Source organism: Exophiala xenobiotica, assembly GCF_000835505.1.
Source record: "Exophiala xenobiotica strain CBS 118157 unplaced genomic scaffold supercont1.3, whole genome shotgun sequence".
Classification (NCBI taxonomy): domain Eukaryota; kingdom Fungi; phylum Ascomycota; class Eurotiomycetes; order Chaetothyriales; family Herpotrichiellaceae; genus Exophiala; species Exophiala xenobiotica.
In genome coordinates this window covers 359325-378506 of record NW_013562492.1, presented here as the reverse complement: position 1 = coordinate 378506, position 19182 = coordinate 359325, and the positions used below count along the sequence as shown (strand labels likewise).

At 52.5% G+C, this 19182-nt stretch overlaps 8 protein-coding genes across 8 annotated transcripts; 5 read left to right on the top strand and 3 right to left on the bottom strand.

The window, feature by feature from the left end:
- The first annotated feature begins 899 nt into the window (after positions 1-899).
- Positions 900-3572, top strand: PV05_04303 (uncharacterized protein). Its single transcript, XM_013460701.1, has 4 exons — positions 900-1428; positions 1526-2072; positions 2288-2844; positions 3014-3572. Exons 1-4 carry the CDS (start codon positions 1185-1187, stop codon positions 3376-3378), a joined length of 1713 nt encoding a protein of 570 aa, XP_013316155.1. The 5' UTR covers positions 900-1184; the 3' UTR covers positions 3379-3572.
- A 549-nt stretch (positions 3573-4121) lies between these two features.
- PV05_04302 (uncharacterized protein) lies at positions 4122-6184 on the top strand (the record flags this gene model as incomplete). The annotated part of the gene is made up of 5 exons (XM_013460700.1): positions 4122-4218; positions 4314-4412; positions 4580-5273; positions 5430-5835; positions 5906-6184. The coding sequence occupies 5 exons, from the start codon at positions 4122-4124 to the stop codon at positions 6182-6184; spliced, it is 1575 nt and encodes a 524-aa protein (XP_013316154.1).
- Positions 6185-6237: 53 nt separating this feature from the next.
- Positions 6238-7968, bottom strand: PV05_04301 (uncharacterized protein; the record flags this gene model as incomplete). Its single annotated transcript, XM_013460699.1, has 4 exons — positions 6238-7014; positions 7084-7612; positions 7662-7761; positions 7812-7968. 4 exons carry the CDS (start codon positions 7966-7968, stop codon positions 6238-6240), a joined length of 1563 nt encoding a protein of 520 aa, XP_013316153.1.
- Positions 7969-8595: 627 nt separating this feature from the next.
- Positions 8596-9561, bottom strand: PV05_04300 (uncharacterized protein; the record flags this gene model as incomplete). The annotated part of the gene is made up of 1 exon (XM_013460698.1): positions 8596-9561. The coding sequence occupies one exon, from the start codon at positions 9559-9561 to the stop codon at positions 8596-8598; it is 966 nt and encodes a 321-aa protein (XP_013316152.1).
- Positions 9562-9769: 208 nt separating this feature from the next.
- Positions 9770-12790, bottom strand: PV05_04299 (uncharacterized protein). Its single transcript, XM_013460697.1, has one exon. It carries the CDS (start codon positions 12518-12520, stop codon positions 10529-10531), a length of 1992 nt encoding a protein of 663 aa, XP_013316151.1. The 5' UTR covers positions 12521-12790; the 3' UTR covers positions 9770-10528.
- A 1729-nt stretch (positions 12791-14519) lies between these two features.
- Positions 14520-15647, top strand: PV05_04298 (uncharacterized protein; the record flags this gene model as incomplete). The annotated part of the gene is made up of 1 exon (XM_013460696.1): positions 14520-15647. One exon carries the CDS (start codon positions 14520-14522, stop codon positions 15645-15647), a length of 1128 nt encoding a protein of 375 aa, XP_013316150.1.
- Positions 15648-16182: 535 nt separating this feature from the next.
- On the top strand, positions 16183-17145 carry PV05_04297 (uncharacterized protein; the record flags this gene model as incomplete). Its single annotated transcript, XM_013460695.1, has 1 exon — positions 16183-17145. One exon carries the CDS (start codon positions 16183-16185, stop codon positions 17143-17145), a length of 963 nt encoding a protein of 320 aa, XP_013316149.1.
- A 637-nt stretch (positions 17146-17782) lies between these two features.
- Positions 17783-19080, top strand: PV05_04296 (uncharacterized protein). The gene is made up of 2 exons (XM_013460694.1): positions 17783-17938; positions 17986-19080. Exons 1-2 carry the CDS (start codon positions 17789-17791, stop codon positions 18931-18933), a joined length of 1098 nt encoding a protein of 365 aa, XP_013316148.1. The 5' UTR covers positions 17783-17788; the 3' UTR covers positions 18934-19080.
- Positions 19081-19182: the final 102 nt, after the last annotated feature.

Below are 19182 nucleotides of genomic sequence, written 5' to 3'. Positions count from 1 at the left end.
GGTCAGATATTCGCCTACGGAGTACCTTACGGAGTAATGATCAGGGTCCCCCCCCCGTCCCCCCCGGTTCCATTGTGCCACCTTTCTTGGCCCTTGGGGGTGGAGGTTCGCTAATTACCTAGGTAAAGAGGAGGACAAACACGACAAGCTACCTGTAACAGTCCTATGATGATTGCTCCAACCTCGCATCAGTCGTCGTGTCAAGCTCCTCCCAAGCCAAAAGACTTGGCCAGCCAAGGTGTCTTGGTTCTCTTGTAACCTAGTCACAGACTGCCGGTGCCTGTCCTCCTCGATCTCCTGCCATGTACTATGGTGGTACGGAGTATGCCCAAGTTCTTCCTCTCCGGGGTCGATGCCACGAAAAGGAAATCGTCGGACCGAGAATGCATCACTACGGAGAATGCGACCGAGCACATCCTTGGATAACCGATGGCTTGTTTCGCTTGAATTATCCTCCCCGACTTTGGAAGCTTAAGACTTGCTTCTGGTGCTTTTCCATGCTTGACACATCTCGCGCCATTTACGTAAGCGATATGGACCATGGCCAGTCGCAGATGTGCTTCAGTCGTGCTTCAGTGAGGCCAAGCAGTTCCCCAAAGCATCGTCGAACGATGTTACACTGCAATAAATTGATCCGCAGCCCCTGCAGGCCGATGGTGCCACTGCCAGAAGCCACGATTGGCTTTCTACGGCACTCCGAGTCCACACCCTCCCTGTTTCTTGCAAAGTGACAGCTGTGGCGATGACTTACGACTTCCACAGACCTCATCCTTTCCCCGCAGATTTGAATGCGGCCACCAATCCAAAAGGGCAAAGGAAGCCTTCACCCCGGATGCATCATGCCAAGCAGAAAACGCCAAATGACCTACGGGCTACGAATGCCCAAATCAGAAGGCGCTGATGGAACTCTCCTTATTGCTGGCCTGTGGCGATCCATAGAGAAGAATCAGCACACTTTGACCCGCGTCACTAACGACACATGGCTCTCATACTCGTAACCGTGAACGAGGTAACCGGGGTTCATGCTGCAAACGGCCTTCTTTGCCGACAGGATATGGAAATGATGGCCGTTGTGGCAGACTTCACTTAAGTAGCGACGCAGGCACTTCCCTCCGCTTCGTTTCACCCCGTCCCTTACCTTTCCAACCTCTTCTTCACTTTCGTTACACACGCGCTCCCTCAACATGGCTGCCAACACCGTGGCTGGCTACCAGGCTGAGCCGTCCAGCGAGAAGCACATCGCGACTGGCGAGGACGTTGCTCCCGATGTCTCCCCTCATGGATCCGACCCGGAAAAGTTCAACGATCCGCACATGCGACAGCTAGCAAGCGAGATCTCATATGCTGATGAGGAAGATCCGGTCAATAGGCAACACAATCCCTTGGCTCAGAAGCTCCGGTCGCGCCATATGCAAATGATAGCAATCGGTAAGTGAGTTCGAGGTCAAGCCAGATGACAACATCTTGATTGGATCCCAAACGGTTGGCCTTGAGCATTATGGGCGGTCTTTACTAACAACCACAGGCGGCTCTATCGGTGCAGGTCTTTTTGTCGGCTCTGGTGGCGCCTTACACACTGGCGGTCCGGCAAGCGTCCTACTCGGTTTCATCATCGTTGGTTTCATGTTGCTGTGTACTATGCAAGCTCTCGGCGAGCTTACAGTGCTATATCCAGTGAACGGCGCTTTCTACACATACATAGTCCGATTTGTCGATCCATCTTGGGGTTTTGCTGTCGGTTGGGATTACGCAATCGGCTGGCTGACAGTCCTACCTTTCGAACTCACGGCTGCTTCCATCACCATTCAGTATTGGCGCGACGACATTCACGTCAGTGTGTGGATCACGATATTCTTGGTCTTCCTGTGCGGTATCCAGATCTTTGGAGTCCGCGGATATGGTGAGGTGGAATTTGTCCTGGCCCTGATCAAGATCATCGCTTGCACTGGGTTCATCATTTTCGGCATCGTTGTCGACTGTGGTGGCGTCCCATCGGACAACCGTGGCTACATTGGCGCTCACTACTGGCACGATCCAGGTGCATTTCGGAACGGCTTCAAGGGTTTCTGCAGGTATGTGAGATGATATCCCCCGTTGCTGTCATGGTTTTGCGACCGCCTCAGCCCTTTCGGAATAGTTGCCCCTGTGGGAATTACCCCTGAGTTGTCTACCATATGGGTGCCATAGTATTTTCAGCACTAAAATCGCATTCGACACTCCCTCGTACATGCAATTTCATATCTACACGTCTCAAACCACAACATATCGCTAATAACAATGTCTACAGTGTCTTCGTCACAGCAGCATTCGCCTTCGGCGGGACAGAATTGGTCGGTCTTGCTGCAGCTGAGGCGGCTGATCCCCAGAGATCGCTGCCCAAGGCCACTCGGCAGGTGTTTTGGCGGATTGCGACCTTCTACGTCCTGTCTCTGTTCATTGTTGGACTGATTGTGCCGTCTGACAGCCAGGATCTCCTGGGGGCCAGCGGCGCCAATACGAAAGCGTCACCGTTTGTGCTCGCCATCAAATATGCGGGCGTCAAGGGCTTACCGTCTGTCATGAACGCTGTCATCACCATCTCAGTCATCAGCGTTGCCAACAGCTGCACATACGGATCTTCGAGAACCATGCAAGCACTTGCGGCCAGAGGTATGGGACCTAGGTTCTTGATGTACGTGGACAAGAAGGGACGCCCGGTTTGGTGCATTGTGATTCAGCTACTATTCGGCTGTCTTGCTTATATCGGTGAGGCGAATGCTTCTGGCACCATTTTCACATGGTTGCTTGCGTTGTCCGGATTGAGTTTCTTCTTCCTGTGGTTCAGCATCAATCTTGCACACGTCCGTAAGTCTCTCCAGTCTCTCCTGTTTTCCTCGTGAGTTGCGCCCTCGCACTTTCGCGTCGCGCCTCTTCGGGCTCGGCGTCCTCCTTGGAGACAACTACTTTCCTCGAGGGCTTTTGGTCTGGTGAAAACCCCGTAAAAATCAAGACCAGGACTGACAATTGGAAATAGGCTTCCGACATGGTTGGTACGCGCACGGTTTCACCAAAGAACAACTCCCGTACAGAGCTGCATTCGGAATCACTGGAAGCTATATAGGCGTTGCGCTCAATGCACTCGCCATGATTGCCACGTTCTACACGTCTTTGTTCCCCCTGGGTTCAAGTCCTGACGCACAAACGTTCTTCGAAAACTACCTGGCGGCTCCCATTGTCCTGGCGTTGTACCTTTTCTGGAAGATTTGGTCGAGAGATTGGAAGATGTGGGTCAAAGCAGAAGACATGAATGTCACAGTCGGTATCAGAAGAGGCAGTCTCGAAATGGCGGCCGAGAAAGGAAGAAGCGGGTGGATGAAAGCTCTTCGAGTGTTCATCTAGACCTGGGTGCATAGTCCAGGCAAGATACTTTGTCGGACCAAGCTTTGGCTCTGCGCTCCGACAATCTGGCAAGGCTATGGGCGAGGCTTGTAAACGCCATAGTGGACCTACAGTATCAACGCCAAGAAATAGGTATACTGGTGTTTACTGGGCTAGCGCAGCACTTCAATACGTTACCAATGCATGAACTGGCTGAACTTCACTCTAATCCTTTACTCGTACTGATGATGAACGTCCCTTCGGCGTCTGATGTGCCGAGCCATTCCTTCGTCACATGTGATATTCCTTCCACCACCAGACTTTCTCGGCGATCTGCCGCTGCGCATTGCCCCGGCAAGACTCTAGCCGTTGCACGCTCTTGGTACTCACAATGATGCACCGAGATCTCCCATTCCAGGGGCTGTATGAGATCAGTGAGCAAAGTCATAATTCGTATCAGCCAGGCTCGCTGGGCATTACAGCGAGAAACAAGCTCCCTGCTTATCCCCTGCGGCCCGCACACTGGCATCATGCTGGTATTCTGTAAGTACGGAGACTCCAGACTCGCCTAGTGAGCCCCCGGATGGGTCAAGGACGTGGAGGATGCGAATACTTCCGATCTCAGCACTGCGAGGACGATATAATAGTAGCTCGTCGGATATCAATCTTGTCCGCAATCTGTTCTCTCAGTAACGTCCGCCTCGTTGTCAATTTCGACGTTGGATATCCAGAGAGCCAGTTACAACTTACGAGTTACTGCTACAATGCGACTGTGGAAGCACAGCTTCGCGGGCAAGACTCTGGTCTTCGCCGTCACGGCTGCATCATGCCAGGCCTTTTTGCTGCTGGGTTATGATCAAGGTATACACATGGCCCCAACCTGATGGAACATCTTCTAGTCCTGTGCAGAACGACTATCGAACAGAATACGATGCTAATGATCCAACGTTTCGCAGGTGTCATGGGCGGTATCATCGGCGCCAACAATGAATTCGGCCAGGATTTCAATCATCCTGATGCGGACATGCAGGGGAACATCACGGCTTTATATGATAGTCAGTCTTTCAGTCGTTTCTTCTCACTTGTGGATAGCCAGGATGTTGGCTTGCTTCCCCTTTTTCGACCCGACTTCGACCCTTTTTCCCAATGGTGTCCTTTCTTCAACTCCTCTGCCGGATTGAGATGGCCCGACATTGAGCTAACTACTGTCCGTTCTTCACAGTCGGATGCGTCGTCGGCAGTATCATAACGTACTTTGTTGGCGAACGTCTCGGTCGGCGCACGCTCCTTATCCTCGGCGGCAGCATCATGATCATCGGCAACGCCATTCTTGGGCCGTCATACACCGTCGGCCAACTCATTGTCGGTCGCATCGTGACGGGTATTGGCAACGGCATGAACAGTTCCACTGCGCCGGTCTACCTTTCCGAATGTTCCCCGGCCTCCCACCGAGGTGTTCTGAACACGTTCCAAGGCACCGTCACCATCCTGGGCGTTGTCATAGCATACTGGCCGGACTATGGTCTCAGCTTCTCGTCTTCAAGCATCCAGTGGCGCTTTCCCCTGGCGTTCCAAGCGGTTTTCGCCATTTTGCTTGTCTTGCAAGTGATCGGTCTTCCTGAGACACCGCGCTGGCTCGTCCAGCGTGACCGCTTGGAGGATGCGAAGACAACCGTCACCGCGCTGCTGGGCACGAGCGAGGACGATCCGAAAGTCACGGGGACACTGCTTGACATACGAAGCGTGGTCGAGAAAGAGCACAAGGGCGGCCCGTTCAAGTTCAAGGAGCTGTTCAGTATCCATGGGACCCAGAACTTCAGACGCTTGATGCTTACGATCTCGGTTCAATTTGGACAACAGCTGAGTGGCAGCAAGTTGATTGTCAGGCCTCTGAGTACTTCTACATCTTCTTTGTGGTATTGTTTGTATGCAAACATGCCTCATGGCAAAGGAGGATACTTGTTTGCTATTAGATAGTATATGTAGCGGGATATCTCCCACTCTTGGGAGATGTCCTCCATCAATCCTATCAATATCTTCTATGTACTCTCTATCTGCCACATTCAAGTCAGCAATATGTTGAACTATTACGCCCCAGTCATCTATCAGGACCAGATGTCGCTGTCGCGTGAGCTGTCGCCGATTCTGGGTGGATGTACAGAGGTGACCTACCTCGTCGGGTCGGTACTGCCGCTTTTCGTAATCGACAAGTTCGGGCGTCGGTTGCTGCTCATGTTCTCTCCGGCTGGGCTCTGTCTGTGCTTCGTCATGGTGTCGATATTGTTGTCGATCGGCTCGAGAGGAACGGCGTATGGAGCGACGGCGTTCATCTTCCTCTTCCAGCTCTTTTACCCTTGTACGAGTACTGGTTTACTAACGCTCGTGCAGATGGCTTCCGGTGCCTCGACTAGGTATCGAGCGAAGGTGCAAGCTATTTCGAGCGCGTGGAACTGGATGTTCGTCTTTGTGGTGGTCAAGGTGAGTCAGCAGCGCGACCCCCTTTTCTGAAGGGTCATTCACTGAGAGACTGATACCGATAATCCGCTAGGTCACGCCTATTGCGATGCAGAATATCGGATGGCGGACGTTTGTCATTTTCGCCATTCAGAACTTCCTCTTCATTCCAATGGTGTATTGCTTCTATCCTGAAACGAAGGGATTAGAACTTGAAGACATTCCGCTGCTCTTCCACAAGGGCGGCATCACGGGAGGAGTCTTTACTAGCAGAGGGAAGACGGTGGTTCCCCACCAGCATGCTCAACAGCAACAGATTGGCAGGGACGAGAAGACGGACAACGAAGTACGGGAGGTGGAAGATAGAGCATGAAGGCGAAGGTCCTGGAAAGCTACATGTACTAGTATTGTATCGCCATCGACGTCTCACCAGTGCAGATTCAATATGACCGCGCTCGACCACGGCACATCCACAGTCACCATTCCATTCTGAGCAACCTGAACGACCTCGTTCCTGGTGACGTTGTTGAGCACCACCGGTCTCCCTTCATCCAGCTCGTAATTGTACGAGTACCCATCAAATGTGATCCCCGTGATCGCATCACTTCCGTTTGCCAGGAGTCTCTGCACGCCAACACTCTTAACACTTGCGCCCTTGTTCGTACCAGGCGGCAGCTGGAAGGTGAACGTCTCGCTCGGTCGTGGCCCACTCGCGCCGGTTGTGGTATTGTAAGCCCGCATTTGAATGATGGCAACACGCTCCAGTCGGCCATTGACATACGCTGCGTACGCGTTCTGGTAGGTACTGCCCAGCTCGATGTCGCTTATGCTCACATTGTTGGCCGTCAGGTCACCGAGAAACGCTGCGACCATGATATTCCCATAGTACGGGGCTTTTGTGCCGAGGGTCTCATTGACGGTCTGGACGGGCTGCCATGATGCATAGCGGTAATTGGTGCCCTGGTGCATGTGGACACGTCCGATGCCCGTAGCGGCGCAGTAGAGGTTGAAGTCGACACCCCACAGAGTGGCACCGAAGGAGTTTGACAGACCCGGTGCGCCTTCGTTGTAGAGGCTGTTCGTCTCGCCGAGTATGTATGGCAGACCGGTGTTGGCAAGGAGATTGGATTCGTTCAGATGCTTGGCTACCGACAGGACGGTCGACGTGTGATTCATCAGGGTGCCTTGCAATGTCACGCCAGGCTGAGTGGCGCCTCCGATGTAGCTGCTTCGAGTCAGTCGAGATCATTCTTTAGCAAAATAGATAGGTACTTGCTTATGGCTGTCGATAAAAGCGATGTCATTGTCTGCATCCAGTCCGGCATTCCAGGTCCTGATCAGGTTGAGACTGTTGCCTGCACCTCCAAAGCTTGGTGCGTAGAACTTGAACTTGCCTTGGGCGACCACCTCTGGGCAATTTTCCTGGACAAGCTGTTTCATGATCCGAGTCTTATTGAGCCATTCTTGGACGTAGTCGGTCTCGTTCCACCAGCTCGGTCTAACTGGACCCTGGGAGCTGGTCTTGTAGAGGTCAGGCTCGTTGCCCAGCTGCCAGTATGCAAGTTTGCCATTGCCCAGTGCTTTGCAAGCCAAGGGGACAGTGCCGATGAGGGTATCATAGCCGACGGTGCCATTCTTTGCCAGGTTGAAGCCATGCAAGAACGTCATATTGGGCCATGTCGAGTACGAGTCGAAATATGATGGGCCGATTGATATCGTGGTCGGATAGTCTTTGGATCGATTGAAGTTGAAACTTCCGATCAATGCTTCTGTTTGAGAAGCATCGAACGTGGCATAGTCCCTGCCAACACTGTTGGTCGCTCGTAACAAAGGAAGGCAATATGACCTACTGGGTGTTTCCACCGACTCTGATGATTGGATTCGAGCCCTGAAGCCCTCCAAGGTTCTTCAAGAGGGTGTACGAGAAGGCATTCGGGTTGCTTGAATTGCCTGAGCGTCTTGTTAAGCAACTCTTCGCAGTACAAGTTCAACAACCATACCAGCAAAGTCCGGGAATGATGAGAACTCGATCGAGAACGAGACGAACGAGTCAAGGATAGGCTTGCTTGCATTCTGGGGTGGCGCCGGGCACAAAGGAATGGCACATTGAGCCAATCCTGCGAACAGCAAGCCTGCAACAATGCCCGAAGTAAACATCATTAATGACGGGTCAATACAGCGTCCTACAGGGCGAGATGAGGTGTTCGCTCCAGGTCTCTGAAGCTCTTGAAGACTGTGCCAGACAGAGCTCGAGGTTTCATTCCACTACAAGACACTCGCTTCCAGCACTCCGCGTTCATGTTACTCTCGGCACCTTTTTGCCTAATACTAGTAGGTGTTCTCCAGGTTTGTGATCATTGCGATTGGCGACTGGTTGCGGGGAGAGCATCATGATCTGCAGCGAGTATCCAACTGAGACGCGATGATGCTACAGCGTTTTGCCGAGAAAGGCAGCTCGATCAGTGTCACTGCGAGCAATGGATTGGTCCTGCGTCGGCTTCGAGAGGACGATGAGTATAAGAGAGAGAAAGAAAGAGAAAAGATAGAGCCTCATGTGAATGTACCACTGCTCGCCAAGTTCTACATGCCTGTCTGACGCATACGTTTCCGGTATTCTCCACTGATTCTCCTCGTGGTTTGCGTGGTCTGACACTTCAATAACAGGCCTACAATGTCGACGACCCCGAGCATCCCAATGGCACTCATCGAGAAGGTGAATGCCGGGTTATTTGCGAATGGCACCGTCATACACCCTATGTCGACCTATACGGATCTATTCGATGATCACGGTCCAAGCAAGCCCCTAATCTCACTGATCACGTCCTTCACAGCCTCAACAGGCAGCAAATGCCCACACCTTTCGACAACTCTTATTTTCACATCGACCCCCATCGACTGTAGTACATCTACAGTCTCCTTGCACACCTTTTCCACAGTCTCAACTTTATCTTCTCGCCCTACGAGCACTCTCACCTTCAACGCACGCCTATCCTTCATCAGAGTCATGAACCCCTTCAATACCTCTGTGCAATCGAGCTTCATGCCGTACTCCACCCACCCTCTCTTCGCGCCAGGACTCATCCCCACAGCGTCGCCGGCAAGTCTCCTCACCATGTCATCATCCAGCGGAGCGTAGCTAAGTACATTTCGCACCGTCCAGCCCGCACTCTCAAGACTGTCGTAGGCTCTGAGTTGTTGCGCACACATCTCGGGTGGAAGATTGAGAGGCCCAATCGGTGCAGGCGCCAGGAGTAACATGCGTTCGATTTCGATTCTGACGCCGTTGCCAATGCCACCGCTTGCGAGAAGATAGAGGACATGGTACGCGATTTTTGCGGACATGCTGTGGGCAACGAGTACGAGTCTCCCCGACGAAACGAGGTCAAGAAAGTCTGGGCTGGATAGGACCCTGACGACATCGGCGGCAAGGCTGGAGGTGGAGTGATCCTGAGCTGTATCCGGGCCTCGAGCATGTGTCGACCCTGTTCCTCGATAAGTCAGTGCCACGCTGATGCTCGACGAGGACAACAATGCAAGCTGTGTCAGGACGCTGTCGAATGTCGATGCCGAACCGCCCCAGAACGGTAAGCACAAGACGGTAGGCGTCCTGCCATCAGTGACAGGAGGCTTGTGGTATCGGACGTTCAGTGTCAGGTGGCCGCTGTTGTCGGATGAAACTGATGATTGCAGAGATGTAGCCTGGATCTGGATGTCTCGTGACAAGAGCTTGACGTGAGTCGACGTGGACATTGTGGCGGTTTGTCTGGGCCGGGATGGCAGCCTCGACTTGCTAGCAGTCACTTGACAGTATGGAATGCTTGCCCGTTCTGCTTCTATCAATCCAAGAATAGTGGTGGGATATCCACGGATGTCTTATATAGCCGGATGCTCCTTCTCCATGGCCGGAACTGGCTTGTGGCCCAAGCACTGGACCTGCTGCGTGGGTACTCTTTGTGAAGTTCGGTTCGCACTATACCTAATAAAGTATTTGATTGAGACCTGTTTGCGGCGAATTACTCCATCACACATACGGAGATATTCCGCAATCGAGAGACCAATACGTAGTATGTCTCGCTGCGACAGGCGGCTGCTTAGGACCAGACCATGGCTGACATCCGGACAGAGGTTGTCCCGAAATCAAAAATGGTACCACAGAAGTATTTTCAAATCAACGCCCAAAAAGGAATACTCACTCAACCCGGCATGTGCATGCCCCCCACACAACAGAAGCTTACAGCACAGCAATGTCAAGAGCAGCTCATTGATGTCTGGGAGGGTTGCTGATTTTGCTTTGCAATGAACTAGCTACTTGAGGAATTCAAAATCCTGTCAGCCCAGCTGAATCGTTCTCCAACCATATGAGAAAGAAGGTCTGCCATCATTCAACTCAGCAATCTGTCGCTGGTGGCTTTCTGCCGGTGAAGCAGATTTTTCAGATTCTCCTGCTGCTCCGTCGCTCCCAAAGCAAGTCTAATGCTAAACGATTTTTGGTATTAGTCCCGTCGTGATAGTCGTAGCTCGTTCCTTTCTTCCTGCATGTTGAGCTCCTGAAGGCAAGTCGTCTCTAAAAAGCGCCGCTCCCATTGTCTCGCCCGATAATTCCAGTTCATCAAGCTCTGTGGGTTGTGTCATTTCGTTCTGTCCTTCATACGTCACATTTGCCTGGGTCGGGACCCAAGCAAGTCCTTCCGTTTGCTGGCCAGCACCCTTCTTGGGATTACCTTTCAGGCGATGCGTGAGACGGTGCTGGTGTTGTGTGGCCAGGATGCGGCGCGGGGCCCTGAGATGGGGGTGGAAGTGGTTGTTGTGGCGGTTGCTGCTGCTGATGCTGTGACGGATGATGGTTGGGAGGCGGATGCTGTGGTGGTGGCTGCACCTGGGGCTGAGGTGGTTGTCCCTTCTGCTGCTGATTTGAGGCGTCTGGAGCGGCTCGGGAGAATTCTTCGATGCCCGGCAAGATTCCATTGGCAGGTCGATCGAAACCCATGTGTCCGCAGAGGACAACATCCGACTCGCCCATTGGCTGCCATCGAACATCTCTCAATCTTGTCGCAATAGGTCTGCCAGAGTAGTCAAACGTCGGATCAGGCGATACTGGTACTCCTCCCTTCCCAAAGAACGTGGGGGCAATGGTCATGATGACAGAATCAATCAGGTGAGTGTAGCGCCACTTTAGAAGTTCGGATAGAACAATGCCACCTCCTTCAATCATAACACTCTTGATCCCCTCGCGGAAAAGCACGTTGAACAGTCCTTCCCAATTCAGACCTCCAGCCTGAGGATGATAGTCATTGATCATGAGGTATTCACCTCCATGGGACTTCAGGGTACTGACGGCCACAGGATGCAGCATAGCCCCTGGGGCCACCACGACCCATGGGCCTTTACCACGACCCTCGGCTGCAGCTTTGAGGACTTTCATCTCAGGTTGAATAACAAGTTTGGCATGAGGATCGATGATAATAGGCCTTGGCTGGTATTCCAACGGTAAGCCACCATAGCCAGTGGGGTTGGCGAGCCGACAGTTGAGAGCTGGGTCGTCGATCATGGCTGTCGTGACACCAATGAGGATAGCATCGTGACGACTTCGTAGATAGTGCGTCATTGCTTTCGTCTCTGGCCCAGAAATAACTGTCGAGGCGCCCACCACCTGGGTGATCTTGCTGTCGAGACTGCTCGCCCAGGTGAGTGTGATATGAGGTCGGCCGCGGCTTGCGACAGCCTTCAGGTCAGGAACATAGGCGTCCAGAAAGCTTCGAGCGTGTTGAGGATATTGCAGGGTGTCCACGGTCACTGGTCCTGATTCGGGTCTGGCGGTCTCTGGCTTGCCTGGTTCCAGCCTTCCAAACACTCCTGGTTGCACAGGTGGTGCAGGCATCTTAGGTGGTGTTGGAGGACGTTGACGGGGAGCACGAGCCTGGTTGAAGCCAGTATGTGCCTTTAGTATGGCCAGCTGGTTTTCTTGTCGCCAGGCGTACTGGACATTGCGGACATCGGACACCTTCATGTATTTGCCTCCTGCAGCTTCCATCTTGTCCGGCTCTTCCCACATCTTCCAATAGACCGAGGCCGGCAAGAAGCCCTTGGTCGCTTCACGACGTGCGGTATCCATTATCCCAGAGTTGCGTTTGGTTGAGTCAATATAATCCAGGTCATGCGAATGTTTCTGAAAATTGTCTACCGCCCTTGAAATCGTGCAGCTGTGAACCGGCCCGGAGCTGTAGACAACTTTCATTGTCATACCGCAGGTCTTGTCATCCCGCACTCGTTTCTTCCTTGACTGTTTACCTTCGGGAGTTGGTCGCGGGACATGAGCTTTCTGACTGGCATTCTTGCGGAGCCTACAGGCGTAGTAGTCCGTCCTCACACTGGTCTCCGGCTGTTCTCCTGTTCTCATCTTGCGCCAAACATTGTCAACGAAAGGGTAGTAGGCTTCGAAGTCGGCGATTGGGAGCTCGATGGGCTCCTCGAGATCATGAAGTCTCTGCCGCATTTGACCCAAGTCAACGGGATTTGAGAAGACGCTGTAGTTTGTAGGTTCATCGGACACGGCGTAGGGCTTTCCATTCTGTAGTGTTCGTTGTTCTCCCGCCTCGTCATCGTCTAGCATAGTTGTGTCAACTTGAGCTTCATCATCACTTTCGAGCTGGTCGTCGCCAGGATGATCGACTCCATCAGGAGTCATGGGAGTTTGGGGCCCGCTGCTCATGATGATCGACCTAGGGAAAGGTTGGTGATCGACTCGCAAGCCGCAGGCGCTAGGGAGTTCCCAGGATGCGATTGAAGGGATGCTCCGGAGAGGAAAGTTTTGAATAAAGACACGCTGTCATCGAAAGGGAGAAGAGTACAGTTGTGGGAAGGTTGAAGTGAATTGAAGCTTGAGAAAGGGGATCTGGACAGGTCAATGCTGCTCGATCGTGGCCGAGAAATTGTTTTGCGATCGTGGTGGTCAGCCCGAAACTTCATGGTCCAATTCAACACGCGATTGAGGTTGATCGGCGACTCTCCACACGCCAAGATTTCTGTATGCAAGGGACAAATTGTGATTCTTATGTGTACTGCGAGACATTGTCAGGACAGAAAAAAGGTGGCATTATTGGACAAGGGCACCCGTGGGCACCCTAGTCTCGTCAAGTAATCTTCTTGACGTTCGAGGCGATACCTCCCTGAGATATAGTGTCTACTCTTACAATCATAGATGAACATCTGACATAGATAGCCGTCTATGGCTCTTCTAATGCAACAGTCAGACCTTGATTCTCGGTAGCGCCGTTGCTTCGGCTGGAATTCTAGGCTCTCTTCTTGGTTTGGGCACCGTCTGGCGCCCGGGAAAATGGCTGTCTGGGTCATCTCCTACCACCATACCGCGGCCGGCTCCATGAGCGGCTTCTCGACCTGCTTCTGCTCCGACTATAACTGCTCCTAGAACTGTAACTTGGACTTCTTCGCCTCCGCGGTGGCGGGCTTCGGGCTGGCGGTCCTCGTCGCCGAGGCGGACTCCTTGAAGGTGACCTCGAATATGAAGGGCTGCGTCGCCGTCGGTGTCGCGGGGGTGAAGGTGATCTTGAATATGGGGCTCGTGGGATGTAGGTATCTTCATCTGCGCCTCTTCTTCCACCTCCAAACCCTCCTCTTCTAGCTGGTGGACTTCGATATCTAGCAGGCGGTGGTCCTCTCGGAGGCGCCCCGTATCTAGATGGTGGTGGACCTGGTCTGGAAGACCTGGCTGGGGGAGGCAAGCGAGAGAATGCCCGACGAGGTAGGACAATGCTGACTGAGATGACCATGCCGTCCAGTTGCGCTTCGTGCATATGAGCAATAGCAGCTTCTGACCCTGACGGGTGGTCGTAGAGGATGTAGGCCGTCCCTCGATTTGTCATGACTGCTCAACATTAGATAAATCCTGCACTGTCGTTGATCTCACGTACATTGTTTGTTGAGCGGAAGGTCAATTGACTCGATGCGACCATAAGACCCAAAGATCTCGCGCAAATGTGATTCCGTCACGTTCCTGGTGAGTTTTTCCACCACAATCTTCGAGCTCTGAACTCGTCGGCTTTCCCTGCTCAGGCTGCGCGTGTAGCTGCGATCTCGATATGACCTCCTGTCACCGCGACTTGGGCTTCTGCTTCGCGATGCGCTGCGACTGCGACTTCTCCCTCGAGCATTGCCATTGCGTCCATCTCTCTGAGGTAGCGATCTTGGTGAAGCGGATCGACGAGGAGAAGGAGAACGGCTGTAACCTCGTGAAGGTGCTCGCCGTACGGATGTGGCAGTGTGAGAGCGTGCAGGGGAGCGGCCTCTGGAAGGCGATCTCGACGGCATTCTGGCGATGAACGGACAGTCAGATATAGGAACAATGGATTGGATGCACCGCTAGGCAATGATCATGGTCAGTGAAAGCTGGATCAAGTTCCGAGAAGATTGTTTGGGAAGAATGCAAATCGGTCGCATGTTCATGTCCCCAGGAAATTTGGCAGCAGAGGCGCGTCATTCTTGGAGACGCAAAAATGGGCACGATGGCGCCCTCTCCAGGTTTCACCTTCGCGTTCACCACCATCTCCTTCATATGTGTCCTGTCCATATGTCGGGATTGCATCCTCAGCCATCAAGCATTGATACTCGGTGTCTCCATCCATGCTTTTGCCCCAGTAAGATACCTAATTTCGGGATTCTAAATCTCTTCTCCTTACAAAGCGTGACTCGCAATGCCCTTCATGATGGTGCTCGCTACCATTATCATCTCCGGTGCTGTCCTGCTACTTGGAGGACCTCGCCTTTTCTGTCCTCATCTACTGCCTATATGGGAGTCTGAAAGCCCCGCTAGGCTCAACTTCTCACCGAATCAACTGTCTGGCTTCGACATTTTGGTTGTTTTGAGCAAGCTTCTCTCTAGGTCTATCAGCCATTCGGCTTTCGGACCATGGATCAAACTCAGTTTCAGAGAAGTTCCTACCGACCAGCAAATTTCCTTGACTATGCCTCTTCAAACCAGCCAGGCGGACCTGGATGCTTACATAGCCGCTGATGGAAGAAGCGCTCTTGTTGGTGTATCATGGCCTGGCCCTCAGCAGCTGCTGTTCCTTTCTGCATTGACTGAACCAGCCATGTTGCTATTGCTGGCTCGCAATAACTGCAAAGTTCGTCCACTTGGCGCAGTCAATGTTCGAAATCGGATTGAGCTATTACGGCCTGACCTATGCACAATGCCACTCCTTATGCCCTTCGTCGGAGCTACCTTGACTACTTCTTGTTCCCAAAAGTGCGGTCTGGTCAGACGAGGGTTCGAATATGACCTTGTAGTGAGTCTACAGATTCCCAGTGAGGCTTCGGGGCAGCAAGTCACCGTGTTCAGACAAATCTTTACCATCCTACAGTTTTCGAAGCATGAGATCCATGCCAGTCACCAGGCACGACCATCAGACGCCGACCCCTCGACGAAATGGATGGAGTCTGTACCGTTCAGTTTTAAAGCCGACGACCCCTCGCTATGGGCAAAGGTTTGCAAAGACTACAATCCCATTCACATCTCTGCAATTGCGGCAAGAATGCTGGGATTGCCCGGCATCATTGCACATGGAAACCATGTCGCGGTGAAAGCTTTCGCCTCGCTGGAGCAAAGTACCTTACCTACGGGCTACGCCGAGTTCTGCCGCAAAGAAAATCCGCGTTGGATGGAGATTGCCTTCATACGGCCCATAAAAGTGCCTACGGTTTTGAACGCGAGAGTTTCAATGAGACCATCCAACTCGGAGGACTCTTCAAACGAGTACATGGCCTTTGAGATACTGGAAAAAGACAAGGTGTGCATTCGAGGCAGATTTGGGTACTCTTAACGACGGGTCGACCATATTATTAAGCGTTCTGCTAAGCTTCTGCTGTTGCGCCCACACGAAGGATAGAAGCCTAAAACAACCACAACTGTCTCGACGAGCCAGCCCAAATACGGCTCCCAGATAAGGGCACGGTCAGGAACATAATGTCAACCACACCTATGCATACGGAATGCTTCGGATATTTGGCCCATAGCAACGTTCCGACCCAGACTCCGATTGGAAATGCTGGGTGCTGATCGGCGGTATAGTCACTGGCCCACCCAAAAATTTCAGCCACTTCGCGTATTTCTTTTGCCTATCTGCCCCATCATGGCTCCCTGCAGGTTACAATATGAGGAGGAGCTCCTCCGCATGGACAATCGCAGAGTACTCGAACTTCGATCTATCTCCCGGAATGAGCGCTTGACGCCCCCGTTTGCGCCTTCATACAATGTCCTGAAGCGTTACGACTATTGCTTAATTTGATCCTGGAGTCTCGGAATTTGGCCAGCGCGCCTGGAGTTATTCATTTGTCAGCTTCTGGCGTAGGAAGGAAATGTCGTTCATCGTCGCATATCGAAGACCAAAAGCCAAGCTAGCCCGAGCTCCGAGCGTGTCGAAGCAACCCAACGAGCGTCCGACTCTGGCTTCGAGCAATACGCACAGGGGACTACTAGCATATGAAGACCTCCCTCATTGGTATCGAGACAACCACTTCATGAGGTCGGGTTACCGCCCGGTTTCGAACTCATGGCGTATATGTGCCTACTCTCTGGGCCACCTTCATAACGAGACCGTCAACATCTATACACATCTTATTCCGGGTTTCCTTTTCGTTCTCGGCCAAGCTTTGACCTATTTTGGAATCAACCATCTCTACCCCGAAGCCTCGCTTATGGATCATATCGTTTTCGGCTCTAACATCGCGACGGCTGCAATCACGATGGTCCTCTCTGCTGCTTATCATACGCTTATGAACCACTCAATGCACATGTCCGCCCTGATGCTCAGAGTGGACTACGTCGGTATCTTGACATTGATACTCGGGTCTTTCTTCTCTGGTATCTACGTCGGGTTCCGATGCGAACCTGCAATATGTTGGACGTACTGGACAATGATCATTACGCTCAGCATTATCACGTCGGTTCTGGTCTTGCATCCGCAACTGCAGGGCTTAGAGTACCGAAGTCATCGTTCCTGGGCATTCATCCTGACGGCACTTTCGGGATTTGCTCCAATCATCCACGGCCTCCTTCTTTACGGCTGGAATGAAATGCTGATAAGGTCCGGCATGCAATACTACCTGCTGGAGGGCCTTGTCTATGGCATCGGTGCCTTCTTCTTCTTGACTCGAATACCAGAATCGATTTGGCCGGGCTCTTTCGACATATGGTTCTCATCGCACCAAATATTCCACATTCTCGTTGTCTTTGCAAGTCAGGTCCATCTCTATGGTGTCTGGGTCGCTTTTGACTGGAACTATCAGAATCTTAAGAGTTGTCCTGTGCTGGATACGTGACTGGCCTGCAAAGCATGTAGAAGAACTATAGATACGACAGAAGCAGGCGTGGTGTGAGAGATAAGTCCAACGACAGGGTTTATTGTTCATCTCTGCGAGCCTTGATGATGGCTCTTGAAGAGCCTGGCTTCCAGCCGAGCTGTGGTCTCTCCCGAGTGGCATGCAGTTCCGTGTGGCTATGAGTCCTGGCAATCTCCTCACGCTCTATCTCTTCGGAGTATGCCAAGTTCATTTCACTCCTCCCAACCCCGTCGTCCCACCGCTGCATCTTTTTATATCTGAATCCTTAGGCAGCGCCAATGTCTAAGCGATTGCCGACTCGTGCCATGGGCCAGGAACAATGTGGTTCAGATTACTAGCGCGATCAGTGCTCCAATTTTCCAGCGGTATGCAGTACTATGCACGCCCCGGAACATTGACCGCTGATTCGTCAACCTGATCGTACAGCAACGAGTATACTCCGTAGATGACGGGTTACTATATTGAATGGTGAGGTAGCATTGGATAGTGCAAGAAATGAGCTCTCCATGACATTGTCGATATTATATAGAGGCCAGTTGCTCGTGACAGGACAAAGCAGTGGACTCCGTCACCAATTTTCGAAGGCAAAGTCCAAAGTCGCTCATTTCGCAACGTCCTCAAAATGGTCTGTTGGGAGTTTGCTCTCGTCTTGAGCAGCGCCGCTGGTGCAATCGCCGCCGCCGCCCATGCATCTTCATACATTCAATATTCAACCGTGACGGGTTATTTCCTGCAAGACGACAACTCTACCAATGCCACGACGTTTGACTATGTAAGCAAAGCTCTGCCTTACCAAGGACTGGCACTCATGCACGGTAGACTGCAGCCAATTTCGGTCTCATCAACCAGACATACTCAAGTGACCGGGCGAATGCGGCGTCTCTGACTCAATGGCAAAAGTTTGCCATTTTGGTCTCGTCTTTAAACGCAAAGTCCCCCAAGAACGTCGACTACAAAGTTCTCTTCATGGGTCGACATGGCGAAGGCTGGCACAACGCAGCCGAATCCTATTACGGCACACCAGCATGGAACTGCTACTGGTCTCTCCTGAATGGCAATGCGACAGCGACATGGTCCGACGCGCATCTGACGGACAACGGCATAGCTCAGGCTCTCAAGGCCAATGCGTTCTGGTTGTCTCGCATCCAGACCCAGAAAATCCCCACGCCGGAGAACTACTACGTCTCGCCGCTCTCACGGTGCCTGGCCACGGCAAATCTCACATTCTCTGGCCTTCCGTTGCCCGCGAAGCACGCATTCCTCCCGACCATCAAGGAGAAACTCAGAGAGGGCATCTCCGAGCACACGTGCGACCACCGTAGCAACAAGACGTATATCCACGATATGTTTCCGTCGTGGAAGTTCGAGGCTGGATTCTCAGAATACGACGAGCTCTGGACTGGCGTGACTGCCGAGACGGATTCAGCACAGGATTTGCGCTCGAAGCAAGTTCTCGACGATATTTTCTCGAGCGACTGTTCCACCTGGCTGAGTTTCACGTCGCACTCGGGCGAGATCGCATCGATTTTGAGGGTGTTGGGACACCGGCCCTTCTCACTGAACACGGGCGCCGTGATCGCCGTGCTGGTAAAGGCGGAGACAATCAGTCCGTCACAGGCGACGAGTACGATTTCCGCGGCACCGTGGACAGCTAGTCCACACTGTACGGCGCCACCAGTGACGAGTATTAGTTCCGGAGCGAATGGAGGGTGTGTTTGTCCCAACAGTGCGGCGCCGGTGACGACGACATTGGTGGCCGTCGACTAGTTCATGCCATAAATGAGTCGAGAAGAATTCGTATGCCGTGCTGGTAGAATTCGAACAGAGGGTGAGCTCCTTGTTAGATAGGGAGCCACGGTCAGTAATATAGCGAACGGTATCCCTAGCATTCGATGGCCAAAGCTGCGAGGCCCATTCTGCGATCAACAAGGCAGCTTCAACAGGCCGCTAAAATACTTCCTTCAAGCGTTGGTGACTGAACGTATTCACATGACAATATCAGTATATGACGCCCCG

Excerpts from the sequence above, each read along its gene's own strand:
- PV05_04296 (XM_013460694.1), top strand. The coding sequence starts at position 17,789 with ATGGTCTGTTGGGAGTTTGCTCTCGTCTTGAGCAGCGCCGCTGGTGCA. Across the intron at positions 17,939-17,985 it reads ATGCCACGACGTTTGACTAT|ACTGCAGCCAATTTCGGTCT; the intron begins GTAAGCAAAGCT and ends CATGCACGGTAG.
- PV05_04299 (XM_013460697.1), bottom strand. The coding sequence starts at position 12,520 with ATGAGCAGCGGGCCCCAAACTCCCATGACTCCTGATGGAGTCGATCAT.
- PV05_04303 (XM_013460701.1), top strand. The coding sequence starts at position 1,185 with ATGGCTGCCAACACCGTGGCTGGCTACCAGGCTGAGCCGTCCAGCGAG. Across the intron at positions 1,429-1,525 it reads TATGCAAATGATAGCAATCG|GCGGCTCTATCGGTGCAGGT; the intron begins GTAAGTGAGTTC and ends TAACAACCACAG. Across the intron at positions 2,073-2,287 it reads GGCTTCAAGGGTTTCTGCAG|TGTCTTCGTCACAGCAGCAT; the intron begins GTATGTGAGATG and ends CAATGTCTACAG.